General features: G+C 35.7%; 3 protein-coding genes across 4 annotated transcripts; 2 read left to right on the plus strand and 1 right to left on the minus strand.

Annotated features, from left to right (window-relative positions):
• The first annotated feature begins 4,621 nt into the window (after positions 1 to 4,621).
• Positions 4,622 to 6,910, plus strand: LOC103342976 (putative ribosome biogenesis protein RLP24). Of its 2 annotated transcripts, none has more exons than XM_008246642.2 (5): positions 4,622 to 4,954; positions 5,432 to 5,541; positions 6,140 to 6,253; positions 6,367 to 6,503; positions 6,588 to 6,910. In XM_008246642.2, the coding sequence occupies exons 2-5, from the start codon at positions 5,461 to 5,463 to the stop codon at positions 6,760 to 6,762; spliced, it is 507 nt and encodes a 168-aa protein (XP_008244864.1). In that variant the 5' UTR covers positions 4,622 to 4,954; positions 5,432 to 5,460; the 3' UTR covers positions 6,763 to 6,910. The 2 variants fall into 2 exon arrangements, with proteins under 2 accessions (XP_008244864.1, XP_008244863.1); XM_008246641.2 differs by having other exon boundaries at positions 4,624 to 4,784.
• A 983-nt stretch (positions 6,911 to 7,893) lies between these two features.
• On the minus strand, positions 7,894 to 12,624 carry LOC148915616 (uncharacterized). Its single transcript, XM_089041963.1, has 4 exons — positions 12,589 to 12,624; positions 9,387 to 9,698; positions 8,299 to 8,484; positions 7,894 to 8,184 (listed from the first exon to the last, which is right to left on the minus strand). The coding sequence occupies exons 1-4, from the start codon at positions 12,622 to 12,624 to the stop codon at positions 8,128 to 8,130; spliced, it is 591 nt and encodes a 196-aa protein (XP_088898089.1). The 3' UTR covers positions 7,894 to 8,127.
• Positions 12,625 to 16,155: 3,531 nt separating this feature from the next.
• Positions 16,156 to 17,058, plus strand: LOC103342975 (olee1-like protein). The gene is made up of 2 exons (XM_008246640.3): positions 16,156 to 16,371; positions 16,474 to 17,058. Exons 1-2 carry the CDS (start codon positions 16,203 to 16,205, stop codon positions 16,833 to 16,835), a joined length of 531 nt encoding a protein of 176 aa, XP_008244862.2. The 5' UTR covers positions 16,156 to 16,202; the 3' UTR covers positions 16,836 to 17,058.
• Positions 17,059 to 17,609: the final 551 nt, after the last annotated feature.

Genomic DNA, 17,609 nt, shown 5'->3' on the forward strand with positions numbered 1-17,609 from the left:
CAGATAATCTACATGTGACAAGACCCGCCCCAAATTTCTTGAAACCTAGGACGAATCCTATGGTATTTCCAACATCATGCTGATGCCGAGCCCACTTACTAAAGAAACAAGACTTTCTATCAAAATTTCGGCAGTCTCCCTTGAAAAATGAACATTCCCAAAAAATTTAAACATGTCAAAAACGTTTTTAAATCTCAACCGGCAGCATGCACAGGATAATAACATGCAATTAACATCAATGGCCTCCGGCCTCATAACCAAATATTTTCTAAAACGTTCTAGCTTTTGAATTAATAACACTTAACGAAACAGTAATCAGACAAGACCTTTATTTTTTCAAAATTCATTTCCCCACATAGAACAATGCAAGCATAGTTCAAACAATTTATTTTGCGGCTACACCTAGGTTAAACCCCAGGCTACCTACGTACTCCTTTGTGAGGGATCAAGCCACACGTAGTTCTTAAATCAACACTCAAATAATATACGATTATTTAAAGTAAAGCCAACGATGAAATTTAGATACAAATATCAACATCAAGTTCGACAAAGCATCCAGTAAACACTTTACAAGTTATTTTCCTTTTATCAGTTCATTCTCACAACCATACCCTATCCAAGGCGTATGTTGCTAAACAATACTTTCCAAACTATAAATCAGACGTTCATACCTGTGCATAGTACTCACAAAGCACCCGTTCAAGAATCACGACCCGAAAACGTATCCACACACACACACACACACACACACACACACACACATATATATACACACATCAATACACACACCTCACACCATCATCATGTACTAGGGAAAGAACAATCCAATCTGAGGATCGTTTGACTAGACCACATGGAGGAATTCTTAACAACCATGTGGCCGGGGATGAGCAGTTCATCTGGGGAACCGGGCTAACTAGCATGCACATCAGAATCTTCAATACTCATGCACCTGTGACAAGTCCTACGCACGCAGACTAACTAGCTATCCACTTTCATGTATCCAAGTATCCGTGTCCACTATTTCCAAGTATTAGTATTCAAGGGGAGATACATATGATAGTACATATCATGTACCAAGGAAAAACAATCCAACACAAGAATCGTTTGGCTGAACCACACGTAGGAATCCTCAACAACCATGTGACCAGGGATGAGCCGTCCAACCGGGGGACTGGGCTCATAGCATGCACAGCAGAATTCTTAATACTCGTGTGCCTATGACAAGTCCTACGCGTGCAGACTAACTCGTTAAGGGTCTATGGTAACACCCCGTCAAGGGTGCCCGGGTTTCGACATACCCAAACCATATCCACAGTTTTTCAAGTATCCATCCATTCCAGATTCAGTAACCAAGGAAGCCAATACGCCGGAAAATCCAATGCCACGTGTGGGTATCGTGACTAGGGAAGGTACATATGATGGTGAGGTTTATAACCCTTATATAAATATTATAAAAATAATATTCCCTTCCTTAATTCAATTTTCCCCAAATATTTATTCATAATATAGAAAATAAACTCTCAAGCATATATTCCATAAAGACCCAAAAATAATTCAAATAGTAATAAAAACTTATTTACACTTAATTTTCATAAAATATTGCATTCCACCATTAAAACAATAGATTTTCATAGATAACCCGATATCACCCAATCCATATACTTTAATAATAATAATAATAATAATAACATTAATTAAGGATAAATAATAACCTTTAGAGATCCCATATCCTCATTAACCCATATTGAATCAATTTTCAATCAAAACTCATTATGCAAGAAATTCCATATTAAAAAAATGAAGTACACTTAAAAACAAACGTTCACTTATTTACTAATAATTAGAGCCAAGACTCAAGACTCACTTCCACAACCTATCGATCAAGTATCCCATGCTCATCCATTCCACAACTTTAATTATCAAACTAATATCCAAGAATTCCATACGATACTATAAAACAATCTCATAATCCCAACACATTCAACACAACTCAAATAACAGTCAAGACTCGTTAATAAGATCTTTCTAGTACTCCTTGAAGGGTGAAACTACCTCGAAAGACGTACGGTCAACCTAGGGGTCAAACTGCCCAAACTTGGTCAAACGAGCCCTCGGGGCGCACGACCTCCGATTTTAGATCCAAAAGTTCCTACAGGTTCAACAGGGTTTATTATACATGTCCTGCAAGTTTGGTCCGAATCGAACAGTCAGATTGCTCGCGATTGGACGATTGTCGTTTAACCTAATCTTTGAATTATTAAACCGAAACATCCAAGACTCCGATTCATGATCCGTGAATTCCTACACGATCCTAGAGGTTCCTAGATCAACATATACGAAAATGGAGTCAATCCAACTGTCTGAGCTTATCGAAGCCGAATAACGCCTAATATACATAATTCGATCGACAGTCAAATAGTAACCAAATTGAAATCCGAGCATATTGTAGTGCTCGGGATGACATGAGGATCATTTTAGTACCCAATGGCCTAGAGTAAACTCCTGCGATCGAAAAATCTCCAAACCGCCTGTTAAGACCTATACCTACATGATCAGGACAATGAGTAGAGCAACTTTTGTTCTTGGACCATGGCAAAAAAGTGACAAGAACTTGCCAGAAACACGAGTTGAAAACCAGCCAAACTTTAAGCAATAAATCGAATTCCAAAACCCAAATTTAAGCAATAAATCGAATTCCAAAACCCAAAAATCAATCTTAATCAACCTAACCATCAGCTAGAACACATTGAGAGGATGAAAAAATATACCTAGATCGAAGAAATTGGTGGTCAGAATTGCCGGAACGAGTGATGGAAATTTTACGTAAAAATCGGCATTTTTTTGCAATTTCCGACGGAAGTGGCGGTTCTGTTGGAGGTGGGGTGGGGTAGGAAGGGAAGTGGTGGTGGTCATTTTGGTACTAGCCCCAATTTGGTGGCCGAATCGAGAATGGCTGGCCAAAGAATAGCCAGCTAAAGCTACGGTCGTGAGAGGGGGGCTCGGGAGAGAGAGAGAGAGAGAGAGAGAGAGAGAGAGAGAGAGAAGAAATAAAAATCTGATTTTAAAACTGAATTTTGAAATATTTACAATTATACCATTAGGCTTTTGTTGATCGTAATTTCTTCATTACAACTCCGATTTGAGCCCAGCACATGTCTACGAACTCATATCGACGTGATCTATGCAATAGTACCATTCATTTTCCAAAATACTTACGGATTAAAAAGTGACCAAAATAACCCTATTCTCGAGGGCAAAATTGTAATTTCATAATTAAATAAATTAATAAATTTTAAATGGACAATTAAAATAGGGTAGTGGTGTCACAATAGGATTCGTCGTAGATTCCGATGAATTCAGGGTGGGTCCTGTCATTATAAATTAGAAGAAAGAAAATATCTAGAATGATTTTTTGAAATAAAAACTAAAAGTTTTTTAATTATACCGGACGAAGACCCTATAAGTTTCTTACTTTAAACTTGATACACTTTTGGAAAGGGCAGCAAACTCCTTTGAACCGAACAATTTTTTATTTTATTTTATATACAAGTGATATCAGGGAAAGATGAACCAAACAATCTATTTGTTCATGAAAATGAAAGCTGTTGTAAAAATTGATAGCAAATTTGCCTAAATTTGCCTACTTTCTTTTTAATTTTCTCTAGTTTTTTTTTTTAAAAATTAAATGGGTTGACTTGCTTTTGCAAACCTGTTGACTTTTACTCTTTATTAATGTTTTTACCTATTTTTAAGATTATAATAACTCATTTATTTAGCACATCGGGGGAAATGAAATTTAAGCAAAAATGTCAAATTACTAATCAAATACAATTTTATGTTTTTATATCAGGAGACGCTAGTTGGATATTGCCAATATTTATTTAAATAGAAAAGAATGATGTTTGTTAATCCAACGACTCAAACACCAATACAATACAAGATTATGCTACTTGTTTTTTCTCTTCTATTATTAATACAATGAGGATAATATGGTAAATTCACATCTTTTTATATTTTAAAAAATTAAAATTAAAAAAAATCAGATAATGAAACTTATTTTTATGAAATAAAATAACCCATCATCCTTTTTGAATCCTAAAATACATTTAGATTAAATTATAGAATTTAAAACCAATATATATATATATATATATATCTCGCAAGCGTGGAAGCACATATATATAGAGGCTAGTATTTTAAGTAAAAAAAAATACAGAAACCTCCAGAACCAGGTTGGACCTATAAATCCAATCCTAGACATATATTTATAAAAAAACTCAAACACTATTTAAACATAGAAACACACCCAAAATCAACCCCAAAGTAAACTTTTTGGGTGTGTGAGTGTGTGTAATGATGAGTTTTGGGTATGTTTATAAAGTGTTTTGGGTGTTGGGTTTTTTTATAATTTCAACCTCTATTTTGGGTGTTTTAGTGAAACTCCCTTTTAATTATCTCCAAACTGGCAAAAACCGGACCAACTCTAGTATTTCAATTATATTATTTTTAAAAATATTAATATACGTGTCAGCAGATAATTCGTCAATTTTATGCCATTTCTAGTCCTTGCCACACTCGATCCGACGAAACCCTTTACATTTGAGGGGCTTCGATTTTTTTTCGTCATTCGGCCTCTGCCTCTCTCGCTCAGTCTTTCTCACTCTCAACCTCCTCTCCCCAAATCCGCCGCCAACTTGTTCCAGATTTCTCTATTGCTCTCTCTCAGCCGCTCTCTAGCTCTCCCATATTTGCAAAACCTGGTTGTATTACATTCTGTTTAAGTATGCTCTTCATCAATTCATGGGTCTTTCTTGATTTTTAGATTTCTGCATATTTGTCTTTTGGTTTTGATGTGTTATGCTCTTTCCCAACCTGTTTCTTTTGCTCTGAGCTCTCTCTCTCTCTCTCTCCCTCTATCTCTCGTTGTTCTAGCTCTGAAATACAGCCCTAGGTAAGAAGTAAAAACCATCTCAGCAACCCTTGTTCTTTTATTCCTATTTTTGTTGTATTCTTTAGAACTAATAAGCTTATATAATCCTTTTTGTTCTTGGTATTCTCTATGGAGAACCAACAAGTCTCAAAGCTAGATTGTGTTCCAATTCTGTGCTCACTACACATTGGTTTATCTTTTGGGTTTTTTTCCCCCACTTTTGTTCTGTTTAATTCAAGCCACTTAAGCTCATCTTGTATTCTTCGAGTGTTAGGCTAACTTGGTGTAGTTGTGGGACCGTAGGAGCATAATCGTAGAGCATTCTCTATTTTTTATCCTTACAAATTTTTTTGTCATAATCTTTGAATTTAATTAATTGCAAGCAGGGACATGAATTGTTATAATCACAACTTGTTTTCTTTCTGTTTGTAATTTCTTTTTATGTAACAATTTCAATGACCGAGTGTAATTCCTTTCTGTTTCTAATTTGTTTTGTAGAAAATAGTGCTGTATAATCGAAGGGCCCTATGAGGTTGGAGAAATGCTGGTTCTGTTCCTCCACCGTGTATCCTGGACATGGGATTCAGTTCGTTCGTAATGATGCAAAGGTAGGAACTACTCTGTCCATGTAATTTCCATGCACTTGTGATTTATCATCTAAATGTTATTCTAAGTAACATATATTACCTGCAGATGTATGGTCCTGTTTATCAAATTTAAATGTTAATTTGACAATATAGTTTTCAGAGTCTTAAAATGTTAGTATTCATTGCATTCCTGAATCTATAGTCAACTGTTATCTAATGTGCTGTTCGGTGGTTGGGTTGATATAGGGAAGTATTAGGGAGCTTAGAGTAGTTTGCATGGTTACATAGGGATGCAATTTTATATGAAGCTCCACAAATGAGATTGACACTGAGGATGAATTAATTTCTTTGGCAGTCATGTTGTGTGGTCGTTTCTTTACTCCTTGTGGTTTGAATGTGTCCTGAATGATGGCTTTTAATTATGTTCATATGTATGGGATTTTCTAGTTCACCAATGTCAAAAGAAATTATCTAACACTTCATTTCAATACTGATTGTGAAATTGCATTGCCGTGTCAGAAGAAGAAGTGCCATTTAGGACTAAGCCTGCCTTTACATTATGTCTGTTTAAGGAAACATCGTGTGCAGCTCAATTCCCTGACAACCATTTCTTTTCTAGATTTTTCGATTTTGTAGATCCAAATGCCACAAGAACTTTAAAATGAAGAGGAATCCTCGCAAGGTAAAATGGACTAAGGCCTATAGGCGGTTGCGTGGGAAGGATATGACACAGGTGAACAAACTTACTTTTTCTTAATCTAATCGGGCTCATATTACTATTTAATGTTGGATCTTTGGAAGGCTTAGGGTATATTCTGTTAGCCTTATTTTGTGTTCTTTTTGCAGGACTCGACCTTTGAGTTTGAGAGAAAGCGAAATAGGCCTGAGAGATATGACAGGAATCTTACAGCAAACACTCTGAAGGCCATTAAGAAGATCGATAAAGTTAGAGTCGATAGGGAGGCCAGACACCATGAGAAAAGGTACTTTCCTCTGCTACAGGAAAAAACAGTAATAGGTGTTTTTGGTTTTCATATATTAAGATATTTGTTGAAAAACTTGTGCAGGATGAAGGGCAAGAAGGCCAAGGAGCACAGGGAGGCAGCAAAAGAGTTGGAACAAAGCATCAGCTTGGTCAAAGCTCCAAGTGTGCTACAACAAGATCCATCGTTCAACTTACCGATCAAGGTCAAGGTTTCTCAACAGCAGCCTGACAAAAGCCTCGCCATGATGGAGGAGTAATTTTATAGTTGGATGTTCGTTTTCTATGTTTCATTTTTTTGGTGTGCTTCGGATTGTTGTATTCGAGCTTTTTTCCCAAAGTTTCATTAACTGTAATTTTGACTTGTATTGGAGACATCATGAACTTTATAGATTTATGTTTTAACAAGTGATTGTGGAAAAAAGAGATTGTGACGGCGTCTTTTTGGAAATATAAAATTTATCATGGCAAGTATGATTCACATGCATATCTTAGTCATCTTCATTTTAAATTTTAAATTTGTGCGCTGGATCAATATCTTGCCATAAAAAATACGTTGACAAAATAAAAATCCATGTAGGGGCTAGTTTAAATAATGAAAGGAAAATATTAGGTTTGCCACATTTTTATATCACGTTGTGTATCACATCTTTAATAGAGGTGGAGCCCTAGTTCCAGCGGTATATAAAATATCATTCTGGATATTACAAGTAACCATAGTGTATGTAATTTCCCAAAAGCTATTTGTTCTTTCTATTGTTTATCCTTTTCTTCTTCTCGGTTTCATTGTAATATCGAGGGTCGTGGCAGCTATTTATTCAATGGAATTTGTGAAAGGTGTTTCGTTTCCATCATGAGACATTGTTGCGTTACTTATTTGCATCCATTGGACAGGTACTGGTCCTTGGGCGTGAAAAGGAAGGTATACCGGTGGATATCATACATGTTCTGGACGCTTGCCTTGAGATTCCACAGTGGGGAGTTGTTAGATCTCTTAACGTTCATGTCAGCGGCGCCATTGCTCTGTGGGAGTATACTCGACAGCAGAGATCCCATACGTGTTCTGTTTGGTTATACACAAGGAAAACCTGTTCGACCCAAGACTTGAGCAGCTTTTAACAGTCAATTTTGCAACACAGAATTCAGAGGCAGTTGTCTCATTGTCAACTAAAAAATGTTGTTCATGGGAAGAAAAAAAGTAATTCAAAGACTGGATGTGAAGGGGGGACAAATTAGCATGGAAAATGGTCAAGACCCGCTTATATTTTGAGTGGTTAAAGAATGAGAGGAATGTGGTGTGTTAAAACGCATGAATCTGTAGGTCTTCGGCTGCTCACTCGTTGTACCAAATTTTTCTGCCATGGAAGATTCCATGATGTTCTTTACACCCTTAAGTAAACCCTGAAAAATCACTACTTATCTCCTCTAAATTGTTGTACGATATTCGGAACTTGGGATTCTGTCGCAGCTTCTTGTTGTAATTTTACTTTGTCATAATGAAAAAAAAAAACGATAATATTCTTGTTAAGGAAAGAGCGAGAGCCAAAAAGCCGATTCACTGGCTTGTTTACAAGAAAAATGGTTTTTGTAAAAAATAAAATTACATGGGTTGTTAACTTGAAGTTTCACTTTCGCTTTGTAGATGAGAACATCTTGGAAAATACTCCTCGTTGCTTTTGCACCTGAAAGGATTTGAGTTTAGATTGAATTTTCAAACTAAATAGCAAATGCGACACTTATAACAACATGAATAATGATCTGAAAACCAAATAAATATAATTAAAGTTTTCAATTACCTTCAAGCTTTTGATAACAGCTTTTATTTTGCTGCTGGTAGTAGAGCCAGTACACTTCTTTCTTGTCTTCCTGTCTTTCTTAGCTTGTGAACATGTAAAAAATCCAAACATGTCTGGGATTTTCCAGTTGCCAAAGCAGATTGGAGCTTTTGAAATCTTATTTGGCTTTCTTCTGACAGCAACAATCTAACTACAACAACTTTATCAGTCAATCTAACTTTTTAATAGTCATTGCTGATCATGGCCTTTCTCCAATTCGCATCTAAGCCCAAGTTCTTTTGATAAGCTAAGTGCATGTTTGGTAACCCTATTTTTGCTTTTATAATGTTTTTATTACAAAAATTATTAAAGGAGGTTAGAAGGGAAAGGGAGATAGAGAGCTTTAAATTAGAAGAAAGAAAATATCTAGAATGATTTTTTGAAATAAAAACTAATTTTTTTTTTAATTATGCCGGACGAAGACCTCAAATTATGAGTTTCTTACTTTAAACTTGATATATTTTGGAAAGGGCAGCAAACTCCTTCGAACCAAACAACTTTTATTTATTTATTTTATATATACAAGTGATATTGGGAAAAGAGGAACAGAACAACTTATTTGCAGGTGAAAATGAAAGCTGGTGTAAAAATTGATAGCAAATTTGCCTACTTTCTTTTTAATTTTCTCTAGTTTTTTTTATAATTAAATGGGCTCCTTCATTTTGCAAACCTGTTGACTTTTACTCTTTATTAATGTTTTAAACTATTTTTAAGATTATAATAACTCATTTATTTAGCACATCGGGGGAAATGAAATTTAAGCAAAAATGTCAAATTGCTAACCAAATACAGTTTTGATGTTTTTCAGTTGACATCTCAGGAGACGGTAGTTCTAGTTGGATATTGCCAATATTTAAATAGAAAAGAAAGATGTTATCAGACGAATCCTAAAGTTCTGATCAATCGTTCAGCTATAGATGAGATTATGAAGTCAATTTTCTCTGTTTCTAAACCCTAAATTACATCCAAGAAACTTGTCTACAGTAAAAAAGTACTAGTTGTGACACACACACACACACACACAAAAAGGATAAAGAAAAGGAAGGTACCTGGGCATGAGATTGTTGACTATTGGTATTGTTAGGCCCTGGATTTAAGGCTGTGGAAGCAGCTGGGGCTGATCTAGCGGATTGCCGAAGGTGTTGAGAGTACTGAAGGAGCTCAGCTCTCCTACTAATGTACCCTCTTCCATCAGCACCACGCCTGTAATGAACAACCTCTCTCCTAATGGTGTGATGAATATGATGATGGTTATTGTGATGGTGGTGACGGTGATGGTGACGGTGATTTGAGAACGTCCTCCTCTTCGGTTTCTCCACGTACACACTCACCAACACCCCTTTCTCCTTGCAGAATGTTCCCTGAAATTCAAGTGATCAATATTAGGTTAAGTGGTATTTCTCTTTTTCTTCAAAGAACATAAAATCTCTCATACCGTTGAGTTTGCTTCAGAAAAAAAAGAAGGTGCCAAAGCGTATAAACTATTACCATTTTGGTTGGCATGGAGAGAGAGAGAGAGAGAGAGAGAGAGAGAGAGAGAGAGAGAGAGAGAGGTTTGTTGCTTGATGGTTAAGACGGATTTATAGCAATGTTGTGCGTGTGTAATATGTGGTATTGGTTCTGTTGGCATGGAACATGTGAGGCCAAATAGAGAGGGCCAAAATGATTTCTTATATTCCTTTGGTTGAAACGAAACCTGTTTCATTGTATATATTATCCAAAGGTCCAATACAAACCCGGCCATGATGAATTTTATAGAAATTAATTAAACCAAACCAATGTCGACAATAACATGCATATTTCGATAAATTATTGTGTGTAACGGAAAAGTCTCTTTTACATGCCATTGCCGTCCAAATTTACATGTACATATTGTTTGTGCCTTAAACCAAGAGAGAGAGAGAGAGAGAGAGAGAGAGAGAGAGTTTTAGAGCATTACCTTGTTAGGCTTGGTTACTCTGCAAATTTTACATGTGATTAACAATCTGGCCCTAGGGCTTGTGAGATACAATCGAATGGAAGTGACAAGACAGGGAACTCTAGGATCCCATTGCCAAGGTTCACTTTGGGTCCCTAAAATCTCAGAACCAGCCCTAATCATTGGTTGTACCTTCTATAATGGAGCCAACCAAGCTGCCTTATTAAGGATTGGCAAGAGTTTCGTAAATGTTTGAGTAGCATATTGTACGTAGTATCATTATCATGGTGGCAGTTTATTAACTGTTGTTCGAAGCACTACAAAGAGCTTATTACAAGTAGAAAGCCGGATCATTGTGAAAATATAAGGCACAAATATGTACACAAAACCAGGCTATGGATTATCTACTTGTACTAACAATTTTTTTTTTAATGTTTACTTCGAGCAATATACAAATCCAAGAGCATTTGAGTTCTAGTAGTGGTAAAAAAATAAACCATACGTATGGATGGTACTTCCATTTTAATGTACGGCTCAAAATCAAAAGTCAAGTAATGTTAAAATAAGCAAATCCCTAAAACCCTTCCCGCAATGTTGGTTTTTTTTCCTTCTTTTTTTAATATACCAGCGATATTGAGGAGGGGGGAATCGAACCTAGAACATCCGTTATATGAGTAAATGCTCTTAACCACTTGAGTTACAAGCCCCTTACTCCAACTATATATTTGTATGAATAAAACGGTTGGGTCATTTTTCAGAGGGTTTTGCTACCATTGACATAAATATAATAGGTAACTTGTTATCGGAACAAAACACTAGTGAACAAAACAAAAGTACAACCCAGTTTGTAATTCTAAAGTAACTAAGAGAAATTAGTTTGTGGTTTTAAAGTTAGATTTTGCTGGGCCTTTTTTGCTTATAAATGGGTGAATTATGTTTCAAATAGCTTATTATTATAAAACTCAGCCAAATATGAATGGAATATTGTGTTGTGTAATTTGTTAATATCTTTTTACCTTGTAGACATAGAACTTTTCTATTTAAACCAATTTCTCCCCATACTCCATCTCTTGTATGATTTGTTCGTATTTGTTACCTTGTAAAGTAGAGAAACCTATGTATTTAATCCCATAATTTTGTATAAATGGAAAGCATCTACGGATTCAAAACCTTACACCAGAGAAAATGAAATAAAAAGATGTCAAAGCTTTCAATAATACAATAGGCTTATAAACGCTCGAATCTATCAAAATCCTAGATTTAAAATAAATAAATAAATAAAAATTCTATATGTATAGATATTTTGGGAGGATAGGAGAATGGAGGTGAACATTTTTCAAACTATATATAACTGAAGAATTGTCTCTTCAAGAAAGATAAAAAGCGTCCCTTCCTACTTTGAAAGTTTATAATTAGACACAATTGTTTCAATTTAAAATCTTATTGCATTTCATTTACTTCACAAGAATTCAATTATTTGGCTGGACCAAGAGTTGAATGTGTGAAATTATTGTATATTGTTGATTTAGACTTGAATTTACCAAATTTTTCGCAATTCTACTTTATTCCTAATTTAAATATCAGAGTCAAATTTCGTAATATTATGAAATTTAAGGATACCGATGAGAGCTTCAAAACAAACAATTCTTTTTGCACACATGCCAAACAATTAGTCTAGTGATTATTTTATTTCTAAAATTAGCAAACGTGGCAATTAGTCTAGTGATTATTTTATTTCTAAAATTAGCAAACGTCTCAAGTTTGAATCACTTAATCATGATTGAAAAAAATAATAATAATAATTATCATGTGACTTTTTCAACTTGGTTCATTGAAGTCAATGCGACATTTTAGACACCCTTGTTGACTAGGCAGCCAACGATAGGACCTTGGTTTGGGCCAAGATCTGATACGAATAGGGTTGAGTATCCTCGAATAGACCTTCTTTGTTTACCTAGATGGTCTGCACAACTCTAAGAACAAGTTATCAAAAAGACACTAGCGTGGTACCAGCCAAACCTTTTTTGATGCCAAAACTGGAAGTAGAATGAACTAGTGTTTGAGAGAGTAAATGAATAGGATTTCTAGGGAAGTAAGAAGTTAATACCTTTATTTGAATTTAGGTGAAGAGTATTTATAGGAGATGAATGGGGAGTATATCCCTTTGAATCTAGCTTAAGGAAGATCTTCAGCCACCCTCCTTACTAAGGTGAAAGGAAATACACATTGGGTCATTCACTCACTCCCGCTTGGGCGGCCCTCCCCCCTACGCTTTTTGGGCTACGGGAAGGAAATGAAGCTACATCCTAATAGCAGGAAAGAGATTCTATTACCAGTAATTGTCTAGCTACACGTACACGGTCTTCCATCTGCGCCTTCGCTCAAAGCCTGATTAATGCGCCTTAAAGCGCTTTTGTGCTTCGCGTCGAGCCTTGTTGAGTTTTTCTATTAGGCTGTCCGGGCGAAGCGAGTCCGGCAACACCACCGTATAAAAGATAGATCGGAATGGTAACTCCTACATTAGTAGTTGAATAATTCTCTGAAAGGGAAGTGAAGATCTTCAGCCACCCTCCTTACTAAGGTGAGAGAGAGAGAATGTGGCTGTAGGCATAGTCTAAAATATTGATAATATCAACGAAATATTGAAGATATTATCGTTTTTTTGAGTCATGGATATTCTAAAATGTATCCATATACATATCGTGTAAATATCGATAATATCGTAAAATAATTTATGTCAATAATTTCGCTCATACTTCAACAATATTTTGTCAAAATATCCCTATAATATCGCTAAAATATCGAAAATATCGATGTAATGGACAAAAGGAAGTTTAAAAAAAAAAAAACACAAAGCACACATGCAAAGCGGATTCAAACCTCTGCCATTTCACTTCTCCAATGTCTTAACCACCATTTTGCTTATGTTTTTGTGATAATATGCTAAAATATGTATATTTATATTATTTTGTTTTGAACTGTTTTTGCAAGAATAGATTTTCACATAAGAATGTGAGTCTTTGACCTTTCTTTTTGGGATGGAATCGAGTGGCTCATGGAAGAATCTAAGACTCAATCTTCAAATAATTTTGCTTATGGACAATGTCAACCAATCTGGGATCCATATGGGTGGCATGTTAACAATTATATGCAAAACTATTATGGGGATTTATCATTTGATGACTACTATTCACAGATAGCTTAAGGGCATGAGAGCAAGCTATCGACAATGCAAGGGCATAAGTGTCAAGTAGCAAGTCTTACCCTGTATCTGGGGTGAGGAGCTATATTTATAGAGAATTTTGGGATTTTTTTGGTACTTAGTTTCGATGTGGGACTTGTGGGAGTGTCTTCCGAGGCTGACACGTGTCCCAGCAAATATCCTAGCGATGAACCCGAGAACATCCTGCAAGATGCCTTCTAAGGCGTAGAATTGGCAAGGCATGCCGAACACACTCACCGGTCGTGGGCCGGTCAGTGAACAATCGGTGGATGGAGCTGAAGCGTCTGCCGTTGTAGGATTAGACATGCCAGCATGGGTTACATGGCCGTCTTGTGCGTAGAATCGGTCGTGGGTGCCGAAGAGACCTATTGATTCGTACTACCGGGCTTGCCAGCACGAGCCATGGAGCCTTCCTTAGTGTCATACCCCTTCCATGTGTCATGGCATGAGATGCGGGTCAGGTATGATACAAACAAACTTAAATTAATTAAACCCATCATGCAATGCATTTTCTTTCAATTTTTTGTAATAAACTAATAGATAATTGACTAAATAAACATTCTCCAAAGTTTCAATAAAAAATTTCAAGTTTTTTTTACAATTTTCGTAGTTTTTATTCAATTTTATTGATATCAATAATATCCCGATATTTTCATCGAAATTTCCGTATTTTTGATACTATCAATATTTTATACCTTCACTATAGGCACTGGTTATCACACTAATTATCAGGGGACCAGTTGTTGGATTACACCTGGGCCAGATTAGAAGTGCATTAAATGTTTCCTTTAGTAATTCTTGGAAACCTGTGCGAGCTAGATTGCTTATAGAGGCGTTCTGTGGTGGATTTTCCAGTTGTCTTTGATTTGCTTATGCTTGATTCAATCGAGAAGAGTGAAGGAGTTATTGTCTAAGTACGCAGCTCGGGTGGCTTCGATCGTGAGTGGATACCACCGAGCCGACCAGATGTGATACCCATGGTCTAGAGATTTGATCGGATCAGTTGGTCTGCTTCTTAGACTATGACGGGTCAGGTCAGTCCATAGAGGTATCCAACTGCTTAGTCACGTGGCACCATACTATTGGCCCGGTGATATGAAATGTCAACAATACCCTCACACCAAAAACAAAATAGAAGAAGTTTTTTTTTTGAACTAATAATATTCTGGATAAACCATATTCTTGAAGTTTCCTCTAAAAAATAAAGAAAAAGACAAGTAAAATTCTTATCGACGCTATCAAGTTGACCGATTCGTCCATGTATAATTAAATAATTTTGTTCGCACAGAAAAATGAGGCCCACCTATTTTCAATCGACTACCTAATTAGTTAACAAATTATGAAATAAATAAATAACAAACCACACAATCATGTTTTAATTCTAAGATGCTGACAAGTATGTATGTTTTTGGGAAAATATATATTAGGAAGATGATATTATTGTACCAAATTATGAATCATTTATCTGATAGATATGAGACCTATTTGTATTGGTAGGTCATACTTTTATTAGAGAAGTGGTACATAATGCGATATAATAATGTAGTATTTCTAACATTACTTTTATTTTTAATCAACATGTAGAACTGTTTCAAACTTGGAATTGCTTTCAACATTGGACTATGTGGGCAGGAATTCTAGGCTTGGCTTACAATTCTCTCATTCTCCGACCTCTTGGATTTGCTTGCTTGGATTACCTCATTGCTGGCTCATTTGGCTTCAGTTGAGCCACATTTAGTGCCAAATCACATCGCATCTTTGTCATGCCTCTGGCCTTCGGATCCACTATGACCTATTTTGCTCTTCTTTCAACAGTAGTCATGTTTGATCCAACCTTGGCTAAGGTTTGATTCGGCTTAGCTAAATTTGCATTCAGCATGTTGGTATGGGAAAGGGTCCTTGTTGATTGGACTCTTGTCACGTCTCAATTCAAAAATAAAGAATATTTCTGAATCAGGGTACGTGAATTGAATAAAATAAAATAAAAATACTAAAAAATTGGTTAAAATACATTTCTCTTATATAAAAATAATAATAGACTTACAGGTGTACAAGATATAAATCTTTTTTATTTATTATCTAACATTGTTGCATGCCATTGACAGTGTGCCTATAGATGAGGAAGATAAAGTTGTGCTTGATTGATGATTGACCGAAACTTTCGCAAGTAAATCCTCTCTAGCATTGCTCGTGCCATAAGTGCAATTGAGGAGCTGTATGAGTTTGGTGTTGTGTGATAGAGTGTATTAAGGTGTATCAAGGGTATTTTTGATAGTTAAATAGGATGTACTTAGTTAATTTTACATTTCAATTTAAATATTAGGGTGTACTTATATCATAGGGTTTAGAATTCGTTTAACAACACTCTATTATTATTAACAGTTTTCTATCAAAGCAAACCCTTAAGGTCCTTAACTATTGGCTTGCAGCCATATATAATTACTGTGGTGACCTTCTCGAATCATCCATTTTTATTCATTTAAGTTGTTGATCAACTGTTGCAGGCAAGTTATTCTCCTGAACTCGAGTCCCATCAAGAGCGGGTCAAGGAGGTGAGTAATTGTCTCAATTCCACATGTAAACAAACAAAGGCTCACAAAACTCTCCAAAATATACGCATTTTTTTGCTTATTTTCCCTTTATAAGAAGAAGAAGAAAGCCATGTCTAATTCATCATCAGCAATACATAGAATAGAACCAACACAAGCAAACTCGAAATCAACAATGTCGACAAAGTCTAGCACTACTATCCTTGCCTTTGCCTTTTGTTTCTTGTCCCTCCTCAGTTTCGCTTACTCCAACAACACCGACGACAAAATCTACCTCTCCGGCCTGGTCTATTGTGACAACTGCCAATTGAAGTCTATGACCGAGATCAGTAAGATGATTCCAGGTACGTAACGTTAATAAGTAGGTAACAAACTACCTAATTGTCGATTATAAGATTTGAATATGAGATTTATGCATGCATGCATGTGCATTGCCCATTGATCAGGTGCAAAGGTGCGATTGGACTGTAGGGAGGGGGGGAACATAAAATTCAGCCGAGAGGGCGAAACCAACCCACTTGGATTGTATTGGTTTGAGTTGGAAAAATCTAAGGAGCCTTTGGATGATTGTCAAGTGACATTGCTACACAGCCCTGACCCTGAATGCAAGATTTCCCACGAAGTCGACCCTAATAACAAATCGAAAACTGCGCCGGTGGCCACCCGGAAGATCAACCTATTGGAAGGAGACAGCGTTGTTTCCATCGGACCAAGCCAACGCGTTTCCTACCCTCTTGGTTTGGTCGTTGAGAAAGCTCGTCCTGAGTGCGAGCAGTTCGCCAAAGCACGCAAGCATTTTCAGAACTAATTTAAAGAATTGAAGACGAAAACCGTTTGATATTAAATCAGTTTCCAATTTCAGTGAATTTTTCTTTTTGATTGCAAAGATAGATAAATTGTGGTTTAAGAAATCAACAGTTACGATTATGATATATGCACGGTTATGATTCGTGAATAAACAACTAGTATAAACAAGGAAGTGTAATTAGAAGTGCACTCAAGTATTATATCCGTGAAGATATTGCCATTAATCTAGTCTTTTTATTTTTTACTTTATTAATTCTTAATTAAGATTCAATTTAGGACCTATTTAAAGAGAAGAAAAATACGATTTAAAATCTATCTTATAACCTAATAATCTCCTAATCAAAATTCTAAACTTTTAACATGTCACCTATCAATTTAGCCCTTAATTATGCTAAGCTTAAATTCCATGGTCCATACTAGTTTGATTTTTATTTTTTATTTTAATGTGAAAATTTGGTCTTTTCTTTAAAATAATATGCCCCAAAAATTGAATCATTCTGTGCCTGGTTAATACGTCAAGTAGTTTATGAAGTGATTAAGATCGAAGAGGATCCATGACTTGTAATGGATCACTTGTTCATTTCCTTTAAAAAAAAAAAAAATTAAATAAATAAACTCGCATCGCAATACCGACTCTATTTGTAATTCCATCAATTACTTGTCTATCAAAAAAAGGGACATTTTGAAAAAAAGCAAAAGGAGAGAGAAAAATTTTAAAAGAAGCAAAAATGGACAAAAATACCCTTATTTATTTTTAGATTTCTTAAGGAATCCA

Source organism: Prunus mume, linkage group LG7 (assembly GCF_029339155.1).
Source record: "Prunus mume cultivar Tortuosa linkage group LG7, ASM2933915v1, whole genome shotgun sequence".
NCBI classification, from domain to species: domain Eukaryota; kingdom Viridiplantae; phylum Streptophyta; class Magnoliopsida; order Rosales; family Rosaceae; genus Prunus; species Prunus mume.